Below are 24025 nucleotides of genomic sequence, written 5' to 3'. Positions count from 1 at the left end.
CATTCAAGCCAAGAAGCCTCCCAGAATCTCTCACATTTTCCCCCCTCCTATAAGCATCTCTAAAGCTGCCTCTTGCAGAGGCATTTACATCAAGACATCCAGACTTACTGGTTAATGTTAGCTCCAGCACAGAACAAAACTGTAAGCAGCTTTTACTAACATCCCCTTCAATGGCTACTCGTTAAAAGCAAGAGCCATCATAATAGCTAAAGTAACCCAGAAATTCATTTTGCAATTAAAATGCAACTTTAAGTGTATTTACATACAATGCTTCCTGCTATGAGAACACAAAGCCACTGTTTATCTGCCATATCAAGGACTGCCAAAACTCGCAAAAAAACCACTTTTGATTCAAATAATGCTGCTCTAATCATTAAGAACCTTCTCTCATTTGCTGCAGTAGCAGTGTGCTCAACAGAAGCTATAGTTCATTTATTAAGGCAAATCCCTGCTATCACCCAGAGTCGTAAGACTGCTCTTATCACAGCTCTGAGTGACACAGGAGCTGCTGACAGGTTGTGATGTGTTGAAATCTATCCACAGCAGTTAAAAACAGGAATTCCCCCTTGCTTAGCTTGTTCTAAGGGGAAGTTATGGACGGGTGTTTTGACTTCCAAAAGCAAGAGGATGCCCACACACATCTACCCTGCTTTGTGAGCAGGTCGCCAACCACAGTGAGATGCTGCAAGACCTGGCCAACTAATCACATATTGCCTGAAATACAAACTAGCACTACCACAGTAATACAATGGAAGTAATGCAGAACGTCTCCCCATTGAAGCACTGTAGAGTAAGAAGCATCCAAAGTTTTAATAAATCAAGTTTTTGTAGGATTGTCTATAAGCAGTTCTAATGGATTTGTATACTTCTTGCATGGTTCTTTAAGGTATCATACATCAAATATTTGTGGATAGAATTCATCATGACTTGATATCTGACAGTGTAGTCTAAAGTAACGACAGCAACAAAAACAAAGTGCTCTCACTGCTTCGTAAGAGAAAAGAAAAAAACAAATTAAATAGGTTTCCGTTCACACTTCAACACAAAATGCTGTAACCAAGGCAGCATTAGCTGCCCTTCTTACCAGCTCTACCACGTGGCAAACGCTTGTTCTAATTCCTGCATAAGACACAGCCCAAGCAGCAGCCAAGTCAGTGCTACTGCTCAACTCCTCCACACGAGCAAACAAGCCATTCTGAAGCATTACAGTCTGGAAAATCAGTGAGGTAAACAATACCAACTAACACCACAGGCAAGAACTTAAATCATCAGAACACGGTGTGAACTGAGGAGCGTTGTCACGCACAGCCAGAGCAGTGAATGCTTCCAGCACGCAGTTCTAAGCACCCATGGCATTTCAAGGAGGTCACATCATTAATGTCACGTGATGTTATTTCTCTGCCCTGCAAACACACATTTCATGGGAAGGTAACCAACCAAACTCTAATGCCTACAGTTACTGATATGCTGACGCTATGACTTAAACTGAAACAAATACATAATTTAGGGATGCAATGCAAAGGTAGCAAAGTATTTATTCTAGAGAAAAACAGTGCATAAAAAAGTGTAACATTTTCTAAAATGTGAAACATCTACACATCTCTAACGCCTCACTAATCAGAAACGTTAAGAAAATAAGAAAACTAAGCAAATAAAAATAAAAATGAAGAGCACCTTTCATTCTAAATAAGTGATTCTACCGATTAACAACAGATAGCAAAAATCTTCATAGGCAGATTCGCCATGATGAGAACCGATGAGCTTAATTATCAAATGCACCAAGTACAAGAATATCATACAAATTAGCTCACATTAACGCAAACAAGTTTTCCTACATACTCTAAAGGTTACACTGCTGTTAGTCTGTCTTTAAGGAAAATACTGCAGTGATTTCAGAGACCGACCCAGATCAGTGCCTCAGGAAAAAGCAAGTCTCAAGTTCTGGCCTTCCCAAACCCCACACATCACTGACCACAGCTTTGCCAGAGTTCTTCCACACCCAGCCCTTCCTCCACCTCTCTCCCACGCTCTGTGTCCACCCCAGCTCATATAGCCAGGAAATAGAGGTAGTAAACTGCTGAACTCCGTCTGGGAAGCCACTCTTGAGAGACAGAACTTACTGTTTTTAAATATTCATTTGAATCTCTCAACTTCCTATTACAAACCAATACTACTGCCATCAGGTCCCATGCTCTGGTTTTATTTTACGATCACACTGTGGCATTTGTTAACCACACATCACACTGAGAAAATGTTGTTTCATTAGAAAGCCAACTTCAAAAGGATAAGCAGTGTGCCAATTACAAAGCCAGGCACAGCAAGTGATGGAAGCGGCAGTGCAGTGTGCTGAGTGAAGCACATCACGAATCGAGCTCCTCCATCCATCGCTAATGATTTATGGATGTCAGAAAATTTCATCTACTTTGTAAAAACAATTCTTGCAGCAACATTTCAGAGACATTTCTGAGCGTTAACGAAACTGAAATTATTTGCTCCTGAACTGCCAATTTACAAGTTAGCTATAACCAGAACTGTTAAACATAACAGATAACCATATCTTATCGGTGTTCTTCTAGTTATGATCACCTAAGATGGCAATTCTACAAAATGTTTGCTTAGTTGGCATGCTGCTTTTGTTCAAAGCTCCTTTAATTCAAAGAGGCTCTGTGTACACATCACAGAACTGCATTCAGAAATGGACTGAAGTCATTACCTGCCTGCAGAAGGAAGTGTCAGCAAGGATTCTGGGGTAAGAATGCAAAAGAAATTGTGATAATGCCATTCTTCAGCATTGGCACATGTCTATTTTAACATCCTCTGTGGGTACTTACAACATTTGCTGGCATTACTACTTTCAGAGTACAGCTTCATAGCTACATTGTCTGTGCTTTCATAGTTGTCTGAAATAGCCTCCTAACAGTAGAGATTTTCCACATGATACACTTCACAGTGGCTTTCCCATTTAACATTACTGGATTACATTTTAATTGGAAGAACAAAGGGTAAATGAGTGCAGACTTCCTGTACTGGAAACACACTATGTTTATCACTCACCCTGGGTTTCTTTAATGGGTCATCTAAGCAGAAATTACAGAACTTGAAACAGGACCAGCATTCCAGTTATGTGCTTTGGAAAAATACACAAGAACAACCTCAGCTGTATCAAATGAGAGGTAAAGAACTTGCTGCATGGATCCCCCTGTAATTGAGATGGAGCAGAACTGGGGACAAGATGCTCAGTGGCAGGGTAAGAATTTAGCTTATATTATGATCCATAATTACATTATCACTGAAAATTTTTTGTTGGGTAGAATGCTAACAGGCATGCAGCTGATTAAAGACCAGATTTCTAGTCGTTTCAGAGTTAAGTTCTGGCTAAATGAATTACTCCCGCCTTCTCTGTACTGTGGAGGTAGTTTTCCTTTAAATTAAAGAAAATATACTCCAATTACTTTCCCCCTGTTCTGTTAAGGAATTTATCACCACAGAAGTTAGTACTTAAAAGCTGTGGTAAAAAGCATTATGTTACAGGCAACTTCCTAACCACTAACTGAGCTACACATCTATATGCTCTGTGTTTCTATTCATGCTGCAGGGCATAAAAGTGACGAACACATGAATTAGAAGGAAGTTATTTATCCTTAGGAGAAACACTGTAGGCTATGAGCAGTTGGAACCATTTTTACCTTCCTCTGAAGCTTCTGGTAATGGCTTTGATAGAGACAGGCTACCAGACTTGATCATTACTCTGATCTGTTAAGGCCTACGTGGTACATACACTTTGGGTTAAGCCTTGCTGGCCACTGGAGGTCACCGTTCCTCTAGAGAAACATCAGATACAAAATCAACATTCAAAGCTCCCCTTGGAACAGAACTAACGACGCTAATGGAAAAGCAAAAAGCACAGTTTGTTTTCATGCAACATCCTCAGCGACAACAGCATTAAATGACAAAGCAGTAAGATTGTCTTAATATATATTTCTGTATGAAGATTGAAAAAACTAGATTTTGTTTTCATAGCAGTAATATTCCATGATACACTCAGCTTTTTCCCTGGCTCCAGCCTCTTCACACACCTGGATGGATGGCTGAATCACACCGAGGGAAGGGAAGCATTCTTATTTTCTACACCAAGGCCTGTAGGTTCTCTTAAGGTCTTGTTCAGTCTTAAGTAGTTGTATTCTATATTAAATAGCATTCTCTGATCCTATCCGTTCTATGATTCGTTTCAGTAATATTCTTTGAAGAGGTTTGTCACTCGAGTTATTACACCCATGATGTCCACAGGTTATCAACTGAAACTGCACATAAGGAGGCCTCTGTGCTGCCTGCATATCAAAAACAGTAACATGGACTTGAGAGCTGAAATGTATTGTCACTGTATTCTGAAATTAAGTAAAGTTTCACATCTGCCACAAAATCCTCTCCCCATCTGACTTCAGGCTCCTCTTTGCCTCACAGATCATATACAAATTACTGCCACTTTAAAATAATTCAAAATGCAAACACGACCTTCTCCCATGTAAAACAGAAGTTTACACAGAGTGTGTTGGCTCCCAGAATCTTATTCCAATATATTTTATAGGTCAATTTCACAAGGAAAAATTGAAGGTTTTTGGACATTTTGAAGCAACACAAACAACAAGAAGCCACACTGACATGAATTATACTGAGACCAGAAATGCATTCCTATTTTTGCAACCTTTTCCATAATTACTAACATAAGCAGCCTACAAATTCAATGATTCTAAATGCCATTCGAGAGAAATGTCAAAATACTTAAGTATAACTTATTACAAGTTAAGCAGTGAACACCAATATAGCTAGTGCTCCACATTTAAAAATAGAGATCCAAAAATAATTCAGCCATTTAAGCTTGCTGTTCTAACTTGGTACAGTGTAGTCAAGACTGGAAAAACTCCTACACAGATGCAGAATGCTGCAATAGAAGAAAGAGTAGGACAGTGTATTTACTTCTCTTCCTATGGAACAGCATTTGTGTGCAATTACAGGAGACTCATCTAGTTTACTTAATGCTCCTGATACACCACCGATCAAATGAAAACATCTGAAATGCAGTTAAGATTCACATCTCTAGAGACTCTGATGAACACTCAACTAGAAATCTACAGCTAACAGGTAAAACTTGCAATTAAGAAGTATAAGCAAACAAGTATGGAAAAGCTATTGGCTGTATTTAGTAGGAAGGGAAACACACCAGATGAACTGCAACACTTGAACAGAGTAAATGACCTGAAGCAGCCCTTAACCTTCAAGTCAAAGGAGCAGAGACTAAATTTGTTCTAATTTTCAGTAACACCAACCCCCACACTGTAACCCTAAAATTTATATTCTGTTACAATACCCAAAACAAAAAAGCCAGCCACGCTGCCATCACCATAATCTAACAAGACAATGCGAACGATGAGCTGATACTGCTGTGCAAAACATAGCCATAACTGCTTCTGCACACAGCAGTAGCCATGGCTTTGTAGCACTTCTTCAATATGTAATGGATAAACACTGTAAAAATAGGTACTTTGTGCTGAAACAATTAGGAAGGTTGTGTTGGTGCTTCCCCGAATGCTGTTATACCATGCTGCATACAGTGAGTAATCTAATATGTTCCTAACCAACCACACACAACTCAGATGACCAAGACTGAAAACAACACTTACAGAGGTTTTACATGTTATCCCAAATACATTTCCCAATACTAAAAGCACAGCTTAGCTTTTTTCCTGACATCTTAGATCCTCCTGAGCAGCGCTGTCCTAATTATCTTGCAAAATTGTACAGAAATCCACCCCAGTTTTTTATTAGTGTTTTTAATTAGATATTTAATACCAAGGCTTTCAACCAAAAAGTAGGTAGAAAACCAAAATTCAAGTAAACTCAGCATGATCAAGAAGTAATAGTTCCAATTAAGAGGTATTTATACAAACAAAGACAACAGATCCAAGAGTCTTCTGCACCTCTCAGAAAAACTCTGCAAAACAGAAACCCTGCAGTGCATGGCATTTATTTTCTAACACAAACTGCAGTCAAGTTGCATGATAGCTACCACTGGGTAGCTAACATAATGGAACACAGCACGTAGGTGAAGGGAGAACACAGAATGAGCCACGGCTGTGACAGAAGTAGACATCCTTGTAATTATGGTACAAACCGCTCTGTGAACGGCAGGCATTTTAGAACACTGGCTCCTAATGCAGTGAATGTCTTCTCTGAATTTCTGAACAGCAGGCCTGGAAGCAACACTCGTACAGCTCTCATCTGAAGCTCTTTCACATCATTACAGGCACTGCTGCTTGCCTGTTTCTATATTTTGTGGAGACTTCCCAGGACTATGAAAACAATACGTGCCTATATTCTCAATATTCTCAAAGTTCAACTAAAGTATTAAAAACGTAATGCTGGTAAGGAAGAGTTCCTGACTTTTTTGGCTGTGTCAATAAATGCAACAACGCAGTTCCTATGGTGATTTTCTGTGAAGCAGAGACAGTTACTGAGTAACAGAAGCTTTTACAAAACTAGCTTCAATAAATATTTATGCATCCAAACCTACAGACACACACGTTGCCTGCTCCATCCTAAGCTAAACATTTCCATTATTACACCAGATACAGAGAAAAACAAGAAGAAATAATCAGAGAATTATTTCAAATAGCTACAAAACTTTCACACCTTTTTTTTTTTTTTTAAAAGAAAAAGATGCAATCCTTCTCTGCCTTAAATGTGACTTCACTCTTACCTACTTGAATAATCCTCCTCATTTTAAAATGTACATAATTTGTTTTTTCAATAATGTATTACAAGTAGACCACAAATGCTTTGTGCATGCGAAGCATCTCACCTGCCATGGCTGTGCTTTAACTGGTTCTGTGGCACTTTCCCTGCTCTTGTTCATTCAGTTAAATAGCAACCTTCCCTCCCTTCGAGGTAGAAAGGTTTCTAACCAGGGAAATTAAGCACTGCTTAATAATACAGGCTGCCTTTCTCTGTTAGGACTGTGTGAAATGAACCCAGAAGAGTACAACCACAGGCACCTTGCATCTCCACTGGCTAAATTAACAAGAAACTAACAAGATTCCTTTTGAAGGCACAAACAGAAGTAATGATTTTTACCAGATCCCAGTCTATGCTGCGGAAAAACGTGTGAGACTTGATATCAGAAAACCCTGTTTGTGGCTGACAACCAAGCCTTTCCTTGGGATCCTGCAAAAAGAACAGAAACGCTGTTACACACTGAGCCAGTTACAGCCCACATCTGTATCACCAACCCCATCTGCATCACCAGCATTCTCCACTGCTACACAAACAGCTGTTAACATGCACATACTATGGCTACCAAAGCACCTTCCTTCTCTTTGGAGTTCATATAAAAGCTCTATTTAACAAAGTATTTTACAACTTCTGACAATAATAATTAGACTTAGTAATATATAATTCATATCCTTTCCCCCCCATTTGAATGATGATGGCTCTATGGACTTCAATGAACTTAATTCAATGAATATTAAGTGCTACAGATAAGAGTTTATAAATGTCTATAACAACTTCTAACTAAGGGCAGGCTTTTGAAACAAGTCTGATGTGGGAGTTCTTCAGAACTAACAAGTTGTGTGGTGGTGGTTTGGTCTTTTTTAAAATCATACAGGATGCCAAGGTTTTATAGATTTTCTTAATAGTAAGCAGATTAACTTCTTAACCGTATTCCTTTCAACAGGAAGCTGACTTCCAGATATTAGCTGCTAAAAATAAGAGAATGTCATTTACCTTGTTTAAAAATCCTTTTAACACATGGGAGGCCTTGACAGAAAGAAACCTTGGAATCCGGATTGGCTTCTCAAGGATAACTGTTACAGGTTTAAAAACACAATACTGTTGGTTCTGTTTGTTTTGTTACATTGACCATTATTTCAACACAAACACGACATTGTTCAGCTATGTTACCAATTGAAAAATGGGAACATTTGGTAATTTTGGAAACTAACATACATTTTTGAACATAAGGAGTTACAGTAATACAGACCACTGCAGCAAAACTTCAAGATTTCAGAAAAAAATGTTAGCTACATGATCTTTTTATTTGTAGCACGAACAGGGAATAAAACATTTTGCGTCCTCAGCGTAAGTAAAAGTTTGCTTTTAAGCAATAATTCGTAATTCCATACAATCTTAGTTGGCTTCACTTCTGTTCTTTGACACGCTTTTATCATCTGTAGAAAGGTTCCTAATTCCAGGCTGTTTCATCACAGTTCAATAAAATAAATACCTAGGATGAAACCTTAGAAATACTTCATATACTGTACACCTGCTAGCAGCTGCGAGATGAGAAAAGGAAAAGAGAAGGCAATTCCAAGTGTCCTACTGCAACTGTTGATTTTCATTATTTCTCCCCCAAGAGAAATCATAGAAGAAAAAACCATACCTTGGAAGAGGTAATCTTCAGTGTTCATGTCTGGATTGTCAGTAATGATATCAAACGGAGACCTTCCTGCCATCATTTCAAACATCAATACACCAAGAGCCCACCAGTCCACGCTGAACCCTGCCAATATTTACACAGTAGATTTTAAGCTGCTCTTCCAATTTCAGGGTTCTCTCATAATGTGAAGATTAATGGTCTGGTTCTACATGACCAGTATCAATGCATGAGACTTGACAGGAATTTGGATCACGAAAGCAACCCATATAGATTGTGTAGGTGTCTGTACACAACCCAACCTACTGATCAGATCAGTTTATAACAACACACTGGTTAAGATTATAGTTTTGACTCTGCATAAACAATGAACTTCATCACAGCATTCCATAACCTTGCCTCAGGAACAATAGCAGTTGGGATGTCAAGTACATCAAGGGTTGAGGCTTGATTTTTATACAGTAACACTGCATTGTTCAGGGAAAGTAGGATTTAAAACCAGCCAAAATGAATGACTTCTGAATTTAAAAGGTTGTTTTTCTCTTGCAAACTTATACAGTATAACATGCATTTAAATTTCCTCAACATATAATGGCACAAAAATGAGGAAATCCTGTAACAACAGTACTTGAACAAAGCTAGGACTCTTAACTTGGATTTGTGCTCAGTTGTAACACCAATTGCTCAGTCTCAGCTTACCATATTCTTCACCCCTTAGGATTTCTGGTGCAATGTAATTTGGTGTTCCGCAGAAAGTGCTCGTAGTGTCACCAGGGCCCAATCCTTCCTACATACATAAAGCAGTTTAAAGAATTAGAAGTTTACCTCTACTTTGGAGATAGAAAACTGAACATTAGAAATGAACTTAGTCAAGGTCAACTCCTCTCCTGCAAAGTGATAGGCATAAAAAACATGAAGGAAGAAGTCACAAATCTGGTCCTATGCTTCAGCTACTTTGCAGCATTAAGTTGCTATTTCACAACCAATTCTGGGCTCAGTAACACTGGTGTTAAGCAAAGGGTAACTTCTGTCAGTTTCCCCTTGATATCACTAGGTACAGTGTTGGACTTAAAAGCTTAACCAGAGAAGTACACTACTGAGTGACAAGAGAAAAGAAAGCTAAGAACATTTTACCTTGCACATGCCATAATCTGTTAATTTGATATGACCCTCTGCATCTAAAAGAACATTGTCTAGTTTTAAATCTCTGTAGATTATGCCTCTTTCATGTAGGAAGTTCAGAGCAATACAAATTTCAGCAGCATAAAACCTGAAAAAGAGAAAAATCTTAAAAACTATACAAAACCAGTTTGTCTCTGAGAACAGGATACTGAAAGGAAGCTGCATTTGTTCACAAAGGTATCGAACTCATATTGTAAAACCATTCCTTTACGAATGGCAAATGTAATTTTAAATTCTATTAATCATCTATCAACATATCAAAGAAATGTTAACTGAACGTGAAGCAGTAAATACAAATACATGGAAACGGTTTGCTAATTATCAAAAATCACATCTAAAAAAGTTAACATTTCTTACCATAGCACAACACTCCAATCTTTAAAAATAACCTCTGTTTCCCCTTGGCTATTCATATTCTCTTACAGAACAAACTTCCTAAAGAATCTCATACAACATGAAATAACAGAAGGAAAGCCACGGCAGCTGGATTAGTGAAATACCTTGCATGTTCTTCAGGAAGTTTTCTTTGCCGTTGCATATGAAACATAAGGTCTCCTCCATTTACATACTCTATGACAAGAAATAATCTGAAAGTATACAACAGAATTAATGGCTTCCAAGCAAGTTCTCAGTAGGAAGAAAACTACTGCTATTCTTCCAATTTGAGCCATTTTCACTTCCACTCTTGAATCTGACTTGCATATTTCTTATGGTCACCACAATTACTTAAGATTAGGAAAGAAGCCAAAAGAATCCTTATTGGACCCATATCAGCAGGAGCACATCCTTTATTTGAAAGCAAAGAAAAATGAAGAAAAGCCAGACTAAACAGGAAGAGGACATTTCACTCAATTGTCCACTATTGTGAAAACTGTGGTACTACCAGAAACAGTACGAGAGACAGCAGGTTAATATTATGGGCAGGAAATCCCTGCATTTTGCTCCACACTGCACTAAGTTACACCCTCTGAACTGGCTTTGGTGAAGCAATGGAACCCCTCCAAAGCTTTCTGGCTGCCATGGCAGTGGTTGTACTTCCTTTACGAGAAGCAGTTAGTCCAATGATTACTGTAATTTCAGATCTTTCTTACCGACTCGTTGTTTGAAAGCAGGAATGTAAACCAACCAGGAATGGGTTGCTGGATGCCTGTTCAAACACATGTTTCTCTGTCTGTACCCAATCAATATCCTGAAATAGAACAATTGAACAATCAGAACTTCTACCAGATAACCACCGTGAACACTCCCAGAAGATAAATTGTTTACATCTAACCTCCCTAGTATATAGTGTTCTCACACGTCCTTAAGAAAGGCTACAAAACTAAAACTGGAGGAAAACAGAAAACACTTCAGCTCAATTATTCAGTGGGTTTAAATAACTGAGCTTCATTTGCTCATCTGATACTTGAAATTCACTCAATGCAGTTACCAAAATGTGATGAGTTTGTCCAACCGAAATCACCCTCAGTATTATCACAGACTGCCTTTAATACATCAACAGAAGTTCTGACTACACCTGCACTGTACTGCAATACAATACAAGAATGTAACAAAATTTGACTGATAACAGTGAAGTATTTGTACCAAAATACCAAAATTCAGATCCACAAGAAAGCATTTCATTGTTTTTCTCATAATCATAAGAAATTAAAATGTATGGACAACCGGTTCTAACAGTAGATACAGGACATTACACAGACCACACTCTGCTCTATGAACATTCAGCAGCACCCTGCCAAAAATAAGGAATGCAAGTAGTAAGAATTCTCTATTTCTGACAGGTACTTCCAGCCAATCTGGAAATAACCAAGACAGCTGCTGAGAATTCAGGCCTTCCTGTCAAGAACAACTGGTGAAGAACCGTATGAAGGGAAACAAAGACTTCAACTCCAGGACAACCCGTCTGGCTGAGTAACTGGAGTCTCAAAGGGAATCAAGAACAATTACCAACAAAACCAAATCTGAAAGGTTTGTGTTTAAACACTCCTCAAGAAGTTACATTCCAGACTGGTAAATGTGGGCCTAAATATGAACGCCACATTCCATTTTGAAGAAACATGCTCATTTCTTGTTTTAACCAATTATTTCTCCTTTAGGAGATCCCAAACTAAGCTTGTCATATTTGTACATTCATACAACACAGCAGTGCTACATTAGTAAGCTAAAATTAACAGAATCAAGCCTAGAAAAATTCATATTCTTCCAATATCTTCTGGTATCACAGCTCATACAGCTCTTCATACGTACTGCCACTCCTGCACAAGCATGTCACACTGCAGAGTGCCACCGAAGCTGGCAGCCTGACAACGTATGGCATCGTTCTGCAAGGTCTCACAGAGCACTGTCTGAGCAGGGCTGTGGGCTGTGAAGCCATCCCCCACTCCTTTACTTAACATGGCACGTCCCAGCTCTGTGGCACTGCAGGTGGTTCAAACCTCCCTTCCTTCTTCACTGGGATTCGCTTTATCTATTCCGTTTTCTTTTAAGTGAACGTAAATGTAAGGATTAGCACACTTGTTTGAACATTCTTCACATGCATTCCACCAAATTTATGAGTTTTATCAAAATGAGAGACATTTCAAATTGAATCTTGATGCTACATTTTAAGCAGACAGTGACAGGTGACTTCAAAAGCTAGTAAAACTCCTACAACAGAACTGTTTCCTAAGCCTTCTGCTGCCTTCTCATTTGAATGATGTTTGACAAACAGCACTACGTTTCCAAAACACGCAGTGGAATGCAGTCACAGGCTTACCTCATCATCGTGGACCAATTCTTTTTTCACTACTTTCATCGCATAGATTTGATCATTCTTTTTTAACCGAACTAGAAGAACTTTGGCATAGCTTCCACGTCCAATAACTCTGATTAAATCAAAGTCCTGTAGCCCAAGCCCCTGAGAAATCTTAATTCCATCCATTCCATCAATGACTGGTTTGATATCCTGCATAAAAAAAAGAAACAAGTAATTAACTGTTATGAACGTATCTTCTCTTTCTAGCATCTATCATAGCCAAAAGGTCTTTAACCACTGGACAGAGCTCACTGAGTTTACATGCTGTTGTCACTGTCACACAGATCTGAATGGCTGATAATAACTTATTTAGAAATATTTTGTTGGTGTCTGTTTTGCTCTCTTGTTCTTGCTCTAGTTGTTCAATGAATCATATAAGTACTCCCTACTGGAAAACAGAAGGCATTGCTTTTAGAAGTGACATTTTAATCATCCTTAAACTTTAGGCTATGTTGACTTATACTTCACACTGAGCAAAGACCATCTTTTATGTTCTGAAATGTGAGAACTGGCAGAAAATATTCTGCCACAAAGAATGCTGTTTTTAAATTCTAAAAGATAAACTTGATCTTAACTATCTGCTGGAATTATGTGATATAACACTACAGATTAAGCAGTTAAAGATTCACATCCACAATACATTTTGACTTTCCAAATTTCACCAGGATACACAATGCTTTGACATACTTCTATTGCCTATTTTTATCTGACCTCATGCTACAGTACTTGCAGACAGATCAGTGTTCTGCTGAACCAACTATTTATATCAAGAATCTTGATCTAGGATTGACTGCTATTAGAAGAGATTGCTGTGAGCTTAAAGAGTCTATTCAACAAAGCTACCAGAATACCACATCCTCTTTGCAGACACCTTAAATTATTTTAGTTAAGCTCAAAAGCAAGACGGGAAAGTCAGATCATTGTAATTCAGAAGAGCATCCATCAAAATTTAAATTAAAACAGTGTATACCTGAGCACTGCCATAGCAGAAACCACAGACAACAACAACAACTCCTGTCTTGGCATCTCTGAATTTGAGACAAATTCTAAAGGCACATGATGGAAAATAAGGCAGTCACTTACCCAAGAGCAAGAGCTACTCAAGTGTAAATTAATAGTAGTGACAAGTATTGTAGTGGAGGTAGAGGAAAGAAGGTACAGGTTTGTTTAGAAGCAGGATAACAAATCAGCTGCTACAGTTCTGTAAAATGCATTTAATTCAAATATGCCAGAAGCATTTTTAAGATCCTTTTGAATTCAACTCCTTTAAGGGAATAACAGTATGAAGAGATTGTGTCAGAGCCTCTACGAAAGCCAAAAAAAATGGCTTAAGTACATGGTACTTCACTTGTATTTCCACAGGAGCTCTCTGTAAATTATCACTTATCCAGAGAGCTGGATAGGTAATGTACTACCAGATTGAACCAACTCTCTTAATGTTAGCCTGCAGAGGTAGCCCTAGGGTGAGAAGGGGTGTGCATCCATTAGAGAGGGCAGACAACAATGTCAAAGCCACCGCATGCTGTAAGAACCTTTACAGCCAAACAATCTGCTGAACCAGTATTGTTTCAGCGTGAATGCAGGGGATAAAGCCTCTCTCTCACATCATGACTCAGATGACAAGAGCTGTATACAGAAGAAATCAGAAGAATCCAACATGCTTTAAAATCATTTTCAGAAAGAAAATTCAGACCTCTTATTTAAGTGGTAACAGAGAAAACAGCCGAAATATAATTAGCTATTTGATAAAAGGTGTATGATTAAGAACATGTGGAAGTGAATTACAGAAGTCATTTTACAACGTACCTCAGAGTCATCTTTAATGCTGTCATGCTTCCGGTTTGAGGGAATGTAAGGAACTGGAAAACATGTCAAACAGAAGTAGTGTGATTAAGGCCTTACTAGGAATAATTCAAAAAGTGATAAATTGTAAGATAATTCACTATTTAAGGGTTAGCAGTTTGCTATAAATACTGTAGGACAGTTGATCATGTTTTTCTACTCTATTCTTCCAGTCTTGACAGTAGTTCCTAACCAAGGGCACTGCAAATAACCAACTCTGAGACAGCCAGGAACTCATTAGTGAACATTAGGCAGGATAAATGAGCCCCAGACCAAGAACAGGTTAAACCACGGAAGCATTGATCTAGAAAGAATAATCCCAATTCCACACAATTTAGGAAGCTTTCAGAAAGTCTCAGAGGTGCACTTACCTTAACACTGTAGGTCAGATCTGCTGTTGCCAGCAGATCCACACTTAAATTCATATTATGGAGTGGTTTCAAAACATATGAGTGGAGGATAAGTCCGAATCAAGATGACAGGCTTAAAGGAAACTCACTGTAATCAACTTGCTAATGAGCAAAGTTCATGGGACAAAACTAGACCTCATCAGCCCCAAGTAACCTTATGAGAAAGCAGGCACACTGGAAAGTGGGCTGTGTGTAGCAACTATTCTGGTCCATAGATCCACTTTACCACACCACACTTGCAAGTATGAAGAGAACTTTACCTAAAGAGCTTACTTAACACTTCAGTCATGAACACAGAAAAGACAATTGCAACCTCTAATAACAAGGTTAAAGATTTCATCCTGTGAGGGATATCAGAGGAGGCAAAGTTACCAATGAGCAAAAGGTTTTAAAGCAACAAAGACATCCACAGATTTTCAGGTCACAATACTGTAACTATACTACAGATGAGGAAGAACAGGAATTCCATCTTAACAGAAGAATACTCACTTCCATCATTTTCTTCTGAAGGGAGGTCAACTTCATCATTTTTATCACCTAACTGAGGTTCCTGGGAAGGCATGACCGAATCCTTTGAAGACAGACAAATCACACAGGAAAACAACATCAGCTCATACAGACCCTCTTAGGCCACAACGTCTTCCCAAATAACTGCAACAAGAACCCTACATTTGTAGCTTCAAGAAAAAAACCTGGATTTCCAGAAAGTATTTCAGAATATCAACACAGTGCAATTGTCCTTTCTAACTACAACAGATGCCCACTCATCTCCCAAATGTGAAATTAGTATACTGTACTGCAAAGTTCAAACTAATTCTTCTCAAGTCTTCTCTGAGTCTTTTATGTGGAACTGCAACAAATTAAATACGTGTCCAAATGATATTGTGCACTCACTTTAGAGCAGAGGCATATTCTTTCACTCATTATGCAAAAGTATCAAATGACTTGGTAAGTATCACAATACCAAGTGATATTATATTATGTTTGGACACTGGTCTCATCCACAACTCATTATGAACCATGTAGGATGACTCCAGCACATACAGGAACACGTACAAATAAACTGCAAATAACCTAATAATGTCAAGGTAAGTTGTATCTAACACCAGTGAGGAAAAAAATAATGGTTTAAGCTTCCAGTTAGCAAAAAGAACGATGCAAAAAATAAGTAAAGCACTGGTTAAAATCTCTGCTGAGAATATGGAAGGGCTAAACTTCAGGGACACAGATTAACATCTAAAACCTGGGAAAGACGGTAGGGATGCCACTAGAAAAGCAAAAAGTCTTGGAGAAACAGATGGCAAAACCCAGCACAGAGGTGCCAACAAGATCTAAGCGAGTGTCTCAGTTCTTAAAACATTCCCATAGGCTTTGGGAAACAAACGCTAGGATTGTCAGCGACAGCTCTTTATTTGTAAGATGAAATATTGTCTACAGGAAAAGTCAAAAATCCAGCTTGCTCACACACTTGGTCACATCTCAGGTTTTCTTTTCTCACTTTCCTGCTCACAATCTAAAGGCTTATCCTCTGTGGGCATTTTGGAAAGTGAAAAATCAATTAACACCAAATGTTATGAATCTACAGCCATACACAGTGTTTAATCACTTCGGATGCACATCTAGGATTAGCAGAACAGGGCACAGTAAGACATACCAGTTCTAGACAGAACACAAACTCACCATATGCCTTTTGCAGGTCAGTGGAACAAGTATGTGACAACGTTTATGGACCAACAATTTGCAGTTGATACACTTGTAGCCTTGCCTGCTGAGACCCCATATCCTTTCACTGCACTGGCCACAGTATGCTCTCTAAAAAGTAGAATGCACATTATCAATTCCATTATCAATTCCCTCCTGTAGGCTAGCAGAGAGAGCTCACCCTACCAGGTCCCACCCTATTCACTTGCTAACAGATGTGTAACAGAATTTGTGCCACATGTGTAAAAAAGTATCATAACAGGCAAAAAATGATACAGGACTCCACAAATCAAAATATGAAGACTGTCCTACATCTGCATTTATATACTTCTCAGGCAGAACATACGCAGAAACTCTGGAAAACATAATTAAAAATCTTATCTATCAAGTCTGATTTAAAACCTCTGCACGTTGCATTATTTAATACCTGAAATATATGGCCTTTTTTCTCCATGTCTGGAAATGGCATCTGAATAAATTAAATTAAAATGAGGAACAAAGTAGTAAGTCAGACATTCTGCTGCTGACTTCAACAAGGCACCTCTTTAAGTAGTTTTTCCACTGTATGCGTGCTGTGGTCATTTTACACACTTTGCCCAAACTGTCAAATTGCAAACAGATCCTTTTAAGCCAAAAAGTGACCTACCTTCAGTTATCTCCCTATACACAGCACACAGGTTGCCAAATGGTGACTTGCTTACTATTCACTGTCTGCAGACTCTCTCCTGTCATTACTGCAGTGGGGTAACAACGCTGCCCACCATCCTGCTCAGGCAGCCCTGCACTCGTCCCCCATTTCAGGCTTAGAACTCTGCAACTGTCCCAAAGCCACAGAACAGTACAAGTCTGTTCCTCCCAGCAAACTGCAGTTAGTGTGGTTATTCAGATCCTCAGACTAATGAATCATACATGGTGCCCTGCCCAAAAGCATTAAACTACTACGAATCCTTTCCAGTAGTATAATGATCAGAGACTGGATGCTTTTTGAAAAGAAACTGCTCTCTATATCGCCTCTCATATCTTAATAGCTGTAGAAAACGAAGTTTAATTACATTCCATTTAGCTATGTAGCTACTCCCTGACTGGGAGAAATCCAAGCTATGCTGTCCAGGGGAAAACAAACAAGAGAAAGTGCCAGGGCTGTAAGCCTTGGACATCTGCAGCCGCTTCTTTCAAAAACCCTGCTGCACCAGACTACCCTCAGTACCCTCGTATGGGTTTGGCAGCAGTGATATTGAAGGCTAAATAAAATGTCCTACAGCTTGGAAACAGCATACGAGAAAATCTCATTTCGTTTGGTTAGATACAGGCAAGCAGGAAAAAAAAGACAAAAAGGCAACTGTCAGATTCTGTGAGTAATACAAGGATCCCTCAAAATGCCTGCCCAAAATGCATACAGCCATAGAAATAACAGTGGGCTTTCACATCACGTTCAGCAAGATGATAATCAACAATATTGTAGTCTAATCACTTAAATGCTCAAATGTGTTCATTTACTTGAATTAACTGGGGGAGTTTTAAACAGTTACTGCAAGAAGTGAATGAATTCATAAATTCATACTGCAATCCTGAAAATTCAGTTAAAATTTGGTATCTAGTTCAAAAATGCACACATTACTATGAAATATGACACTAAAATTTACAGGCAATCATGAGTTGAAATTCACATCAACTAGTTATTACTAGCTTCAGTTGGATTTATGCTGTGCTCTGCCTTAAGAAGGTTTAATTTCTACAGGAATGGTTATAGCAAAGTCAAATAAGTATGCTAACAGTTTTCAATTCATCATGTGTTTATTCATCATTAGCACAATTTCTACAAAAGTTCATTATTTATATTAGTAACAGTAGATTGTTAAGATGGCATGTATGCATCCACAATTAAGTGTTTTAACTCTGTACCAAACGAACAAAGCAAATAAAATTTATGGAATGTTTCATACCACGAATTACAAAAATAAGATAGGAACAGTACAGTGCACAAACACTTGCTCCAATTCAGATAAATAACCTGTGTTTCACATAGACACCAATAAAATAATGACTTTGAAGGGGCTTTTCCTGCTTTTAAAATGCAGATTTGGGATAAGGAACACCAAGGAAAAAAGCATCCAGGCAGTAGTACAAATTTCATAGAGTTGTGCTGAAAAAGACAGTTAACTCACCTCACTGTTCTGTTTTGTATCCAGTTCCCCAAAGTGTACATGACATTTGTATGTGCTGCAATACTTTGACATAATGGGATAAAAGTCAAGGAGGAGCCTCACCCTTAAAGCTACATTCACTAGCTCATGTGGATTAAGTCAGATTCTTAATGCACTTGCATTTTAGCTCAACACAGATTTTTTTCTCTTAATTAGATTACGTAATGCCACCAATTCAAAACAGTTCAAGCTAACATCAAGAGCTGTAATACCTAAAAATAACAATATATACTGACGGCAAAAGCTCACGCAGCAATCAGGCAGCTTAATCTCTATGGGTTGATTGAGCCCACGAGTTTAAATATTCACAGAAACAGCTTTTAGAGACTTTAAAAATAATTGCCACCAATCAGACTCATAGACTGAGCCTTCCGATTTTTCTGACCCGAATAACGCTGCGCAGACTGAAAAGCCACATCAATAAGCATCTTGCTTTTCCTTTTATTTTTTTCCACCACTCAAACACAGAGAGCACGGACTGAGAAAACAATTACCACAGAGCATTACCAAAACCCTACATTTTATACAACAGTACTCACTCTGTTAAAACGTTTGGCTTGAAACAAATGCCCATTCACTCGGTACAGCTTCCTCCATCTTCTGGCTCCACGTCGGTAGATTGATTCTAAGAAAGAAATTAAGAAGGTGTAAAGCAGCAGCATGGTTGCACAGCAATAGCAGACACGCTACGGTAAGCAAGTTGTGACTTAAAACAATCTTGCTTTTCTAAATAGCAACGCACAGCTAAGATCCCTGCCGGTTTAGTTTTTTTTTAAGGCAGCCTTAAATGACAGCTTCTGCAGGAGGTGCTCTCAGGCTGCCTCTCCCTTTTTTACATCTCTGTCTCTTTTTCTTCACATGATCCTAATCTTGTTTCCTGCCTGCGTGCTGTTCAAGCTCAGGTGAGGAGGAAGGATGGGTGACAGTTAAAGGAACAGCTTCCTGCAGGGAAACTGCCGTGTGGATCCCACCATGGCAACCTCATACATGCACATGAGAAGGAGCCTGGTGCTAAGAACACCGCGCAGTTAAAGAGTTGAAGATGTCACAGACCTGCAGCATTACATTATTTGACCTCAGTTTTATCTTGGTTAGTAACTGCTATCCAAAACTGTTTATTCCATTATGGAAACGGCTCGAGCGCAGGGCCGCAATTATTTCGAATACAGTCCAAACATGACAACAATAAATAATTTAAGCTGCTTAAGACAGGTCTTTCAAGAAGCCATGCAAAACAGCACCGAGCACCTACTCCAATTCCATTTTGTTGCCACTTTCCACATATATATGTGCAATGTTTGCCTGGCTCTTTAGAGAATTTGATATTAAGTACAAAGTATTGAAAAATTCATTGTGCAGCACCAGTCCTGCTGAGCTGCTCACAGCTGCGCGGCGACACAGAACAGGTCCTCGATGTGAGCACTGGGCTGCCCAGAGCAGCAGCACCAGTGGGTCCTGGCAGGGAAACACACCGGGAAGAGATGGACTGGGGAGCTGTGAAGAATTTCAGCAGTCATGTGAAAGCTGGCACTGCAGCCTTGCTAACAAGCAGCCAAACTGGAAGTCTATCATAGCATGATCCTAACTGCTGAATTATTAAGAGGTTCAAATATGTAAGTTCACACATTATGAGCAAACCTCAAAGTTGAAAACCTATTTTTGACAGTGAGGCACACGCGACATCTCCTTAAACATTTCCAGGAAATGCATCTTGCAGTGTTTTCACTGGTAACACAGCACCATACAGCTTCCAAAGAAAAATAAGCAGCTAAAATACTTCTTAGATAGCACTGCTTTAAAATCATCTTCAGTAACACGAGTAACATTTTCCTATACAAAGCTCTAGCAGAATGCCTTTTCAAACACACTATTTATACTAGCTATAATGCAACTTAAAGCAGCTGGCAGCTTGTACAGGATATTTTTTATCCACTTCAGACATGAAGCATTAGCAAGTAAACCAGTGTCATAGGGAATAGAGAAATACACAGCTTTGGAAGCACAAACAGCTCCCATTGAGAAGGTAATAATAATAAGATGCACACTTTTATGAGACCTTACAAATGGCAACGTGGGCTGTAATTTTTATCTAGGTCATTGCTAGGACCAATGAAAGCAAGCTTCCCTATATGTAACTCTAAGTGTATTAGGGTCCAATCATGCTTTCTATAACCAAACCTCTGGACTCCAGGTTAAAGTTAAAACCACAGAAAACCCAATAGCACAATTGTAGTCTTTGCTATCAAGGTAAAAACAACCTTTAATTCCCTTTACTCAGAATTCAAAACAAGTTCAATGTTGCTTTGTGAAATGCTACTATCCTCTGTAATTAGCTACAAATCTTTCTGATACAACTGCAAAATATACCATACACAAACATCAATCTGAAACCGTCCCACCATTCGTAGGACGACTTTTCACCAAGAAGAAAAAACTTCTAAGATTTTCTCCAGGATAGCTAATGGATTCATTAGACAAAGCACCATATGGAGACAACTCATACATCTGTGCTCTGAGCAGCAGCTTATCACCAGCACGAGGAATAGTAAGTGACGGGTAAGTTAACGAGCAGCTCGTGTTGATGAAGTCTGTAAATAAAGGAGCAAGTCACTTCCCTAATTAATGATAAATATTAAATTCAAAGTCAGGATTTCATATCATATTCTTAGGAGGCAGCAGCCTAACAGCAGCTAATTTAACACAGCTTCATTTAAGTACAATGCCCTCCCCCACCCCACTTCTTTGGGACGACAGCCACTGATTGAGTGTGGGGTCGATTCCCACTCCCTGTCTGTAACATCCCAAACTTTATATACCTCCAAGATCACATTTTTGGAATAGAGACCTTATTTTCAAGTTCAGATTAAAAGAAATAAAAATTCAGCTGAATGCCTACATCACCCAACTGCCTGTACATTGAAAACAGTATGAAACAACTGTCACTGCTGAGCAACTCTTCCCTCTGTCATCAAGCTCCACGTCTACATCACTAACAGGAATGCCCGTAAATATATTTAATAGCTGTTTTGTTTGCACTCTACATGTATTTTTCACCACCTCTTCAAGTCAAAAGAAAAAAGAAGAAAGAAACGAAATGTTTTAAATCGTGGATATAAACTGATGAGTGATTTAAGAAGTCTGCTGATCGCTCTTCACTCTGAATTGATTCATCTACAGCAGATGCTTCCCCATTCAAGATTGGTCCCATCAGGACTTACCAGAAACTGGGAGGGGGTTGAACACTGCTTTTAAGCAATACAACTTGGAAAATCAGAGATAAACAGAAGAAAGTGCAATTGTTTTTCAGATGACAATACACTTTCCCAGCACTACAGGATAAAAGGAACGGAAAGCACAGGCCCAGTCTTTCCCTAGGCCCAAAATACAGTTTTTCCCATCCAAAGCAGCTTGACAAAGCTTGTACTTTCCAGAATGCATAAGAGAATTCATCAGCTGTCTGAAAAGTGTGCCTTGTACCAACCAACAGCAATGGGAGAGCCACAAACATTTTATTTCCCCTGCATTTGGATTTTATAAACGCTTTTTATGAGTCCAAAATCTGCTTTTATGCAAACTATAATGAAATCTTTTACCATAATAAGCACAGAGATAATTTGCTACCACTGCAAATCACTTCTCAGAGATTAATGCAAGTTGTTTATAGGCCAATTACATGGCCTGCCAGCTGGACACTGTGAGAATGCCCACTTTTTGTTTTGTTCTTTTAATGTTTTGCTGAGCAGACAAGTGAGCATTCTTTTAAAACCAACTTAGAAATCAGAACTATGAAACGGATACTGGTATTTCAGATGGACCCTCAGAGAGATAATTCTGTATAAAGATAGAATAAATTTAGTGAAAGCAAACTCTAAACGACTTGGATGTATGTTGCTCACATCTCTGCTACTTAATATTTCTCCAACAGTTGCACTGAAACAATAAAACCACTTTCTAAAGCACGTAACAGACATGCATTGTATGGTGTTAACAGGCCTTTCCTTTTGCTACCACTAAGCTGCTATGTTCAACTGACATTCTTTTTCAGAAGTTGTGAAGACTAAGTATGAAGCATTCTCAATTCAAGAAACTGCATGCATTACTGAAATGGACAAGGTGCCATCTATTTTATTTACAACTAGCTAGTATTTAGGAAACAATAAAACCTCTTCTTTTTATCTCCTTTCCAACAGACAGCAAGTTCAAAAGGCTCAGCCAACACCCATTTCAGCACTGCTGGGCACAAAACCTGCCCTCCATGCATACTGATTTCTCATGCACGATCTCTCAGTTGCCCATCTTCATATCCTCCTCTTGAAGTGGCTGATAAGTCAGACTTAACAGGACACTGGCATGCAATAAAAAACAGAGCTAATATATCATTTTGAATGCTGTTGTGTGCCTCTTTAGCTCAACCACACCCATTAATGCCTTGTGTGTGTTCTTGGTCTGAATGTTTAAAAGCTCATCTGAATGGTTACTGGGGAAAAAAAAAAAATCAGGACCGCCTCGTCATTAAAATCACTGCAGGCATTAAAAATGACATTCTCAAAAAGAAACACAACATCAAGAAATAAAATGCTCAAATAATACTTAAGCTTCCCTCAGCAGTTCTCTTTCCCTGTGATCAACAGATGGACAATCAATCGAAAATATCACGCATGAGGCCTGAGAAGCACCTTGTGTGGAAGCTTATGATGCACGCTAGCAGAACCAGCAGGATAGCTGCTTTAGCTATCAACAAACAGAAGGTGTCTAAGGAACTGACTTAGCAACTCTTGAGCAACAGAAAATTATCAACTGATACTCAAATAGTTATGTAAACATTTGGAAGCAAACAGTTTATAGAATTATTTCTTGGAAACAGTGATGGAATTGTAGCCCTGCAATTACCATGGCCTGCAAGAGCAGGAGATACTCAGCATGGTTCTGGCAGGCAACAACAACAAAACAGGACTTAAAAAAAATCCCATAATCAGATATAGCAAAGATGATGATTTTAAATGGTCCAGTCTTCATTAACATTGTGTATAAGACTGTAATATGGTTACTATGTCAAGTGCAATTAGAACAACCATGGCTGCCATGGCCACATGCCTGCTTACATCCAATATGGGCAATGCACAAGAACAGGTAATTAGAACTTGTGCCTTGCTGAAGGTAATATTCAGTTAGGCAGGCAGCGTACCTGCATTACACTCAACAGTTCAGCTGAATTTGTTAAAGACTGCTGTAAGAATAGTTTAATGCATTGACAACGTTGCCAAAATGGATAAATCTGAGCCCAGAGTAGGATTTCCCCAGTCACTGTTAGAGAGGCTACTGCAGGTTTGGTGGCCAATTTACTTCCATACTAAATTCTAGAACAACTGTGAAATCACCACGTTATTTGAATACAATTCTCTTTTTTACTTGTGAGACTTGGCATTAATCAAACAACCACTAAGAAGTTTTCTTCTGGTGCCCA

General features: G+C 38.8%; 1 protein-coding gene across 1 annotated transcript in view; it reads right to left on the bottom strand.

The window, feature by feature from the left end:
• Positions 1–24025, bottom strand: part of PRKCZ (protein kinase C zeta) — a gene marked incomplete at both ends in the record, with an annotated part of 39053 nt that overhangs the window by 1938 nt on the left and 13090 nt on the right. The window contains 12 exons of the mRNA XM_079545393.1: positions 7129–7218; positions 7780–7859; positions 8435–8554; positions 9128–9215; positions 9563–9698; positions 10111–10197; positions 10702–10799; positions 12366–12554; positions 14211–14263; positions 15146–15227; positions 16337–16468; positions 19101–19186. Coding sequence (XP_079401519.1) covers positions 7129–7218; positions 7780–7859; positions 8435–8554; positions 9128–9215; positions 9563–9698; positions 10111–10197; positions 10702–10799; positions 12366–12554; positions 14211–14263; positions 15146–15227; positions 16337–16468; positions 19101–19186 — 1241 coding nt within the window. The remainder of the gene's footprint in view (positions 1–7128; positions 7219–7779; positions 7860–8434; positions 8555–9127; positions 9216–9562; positions 9699–10110; positions 10198–10701; positions 10800–12365; positions 12555–14210; positions 14264–15145; positions 15228–16336; positions 16469–19100; positions 19187–24025) is intronic.

This window comes from Tetrao urogallus (genome assembly GCF_951394365.1).
Source record: "Tetrao urogallus genome assembly, chromosome: 21".
NCBI classification, from domain to species: Eukaryota; Metazoa; Chordata; class Aves; order Galliformes; family Phasianidae; genus Tetrao; species Tetrao urogallus.
Note: the sequence above shows the minus strand (reverse complement) of the source record. Positions and strands in the feature narration are given on the sequence as shown.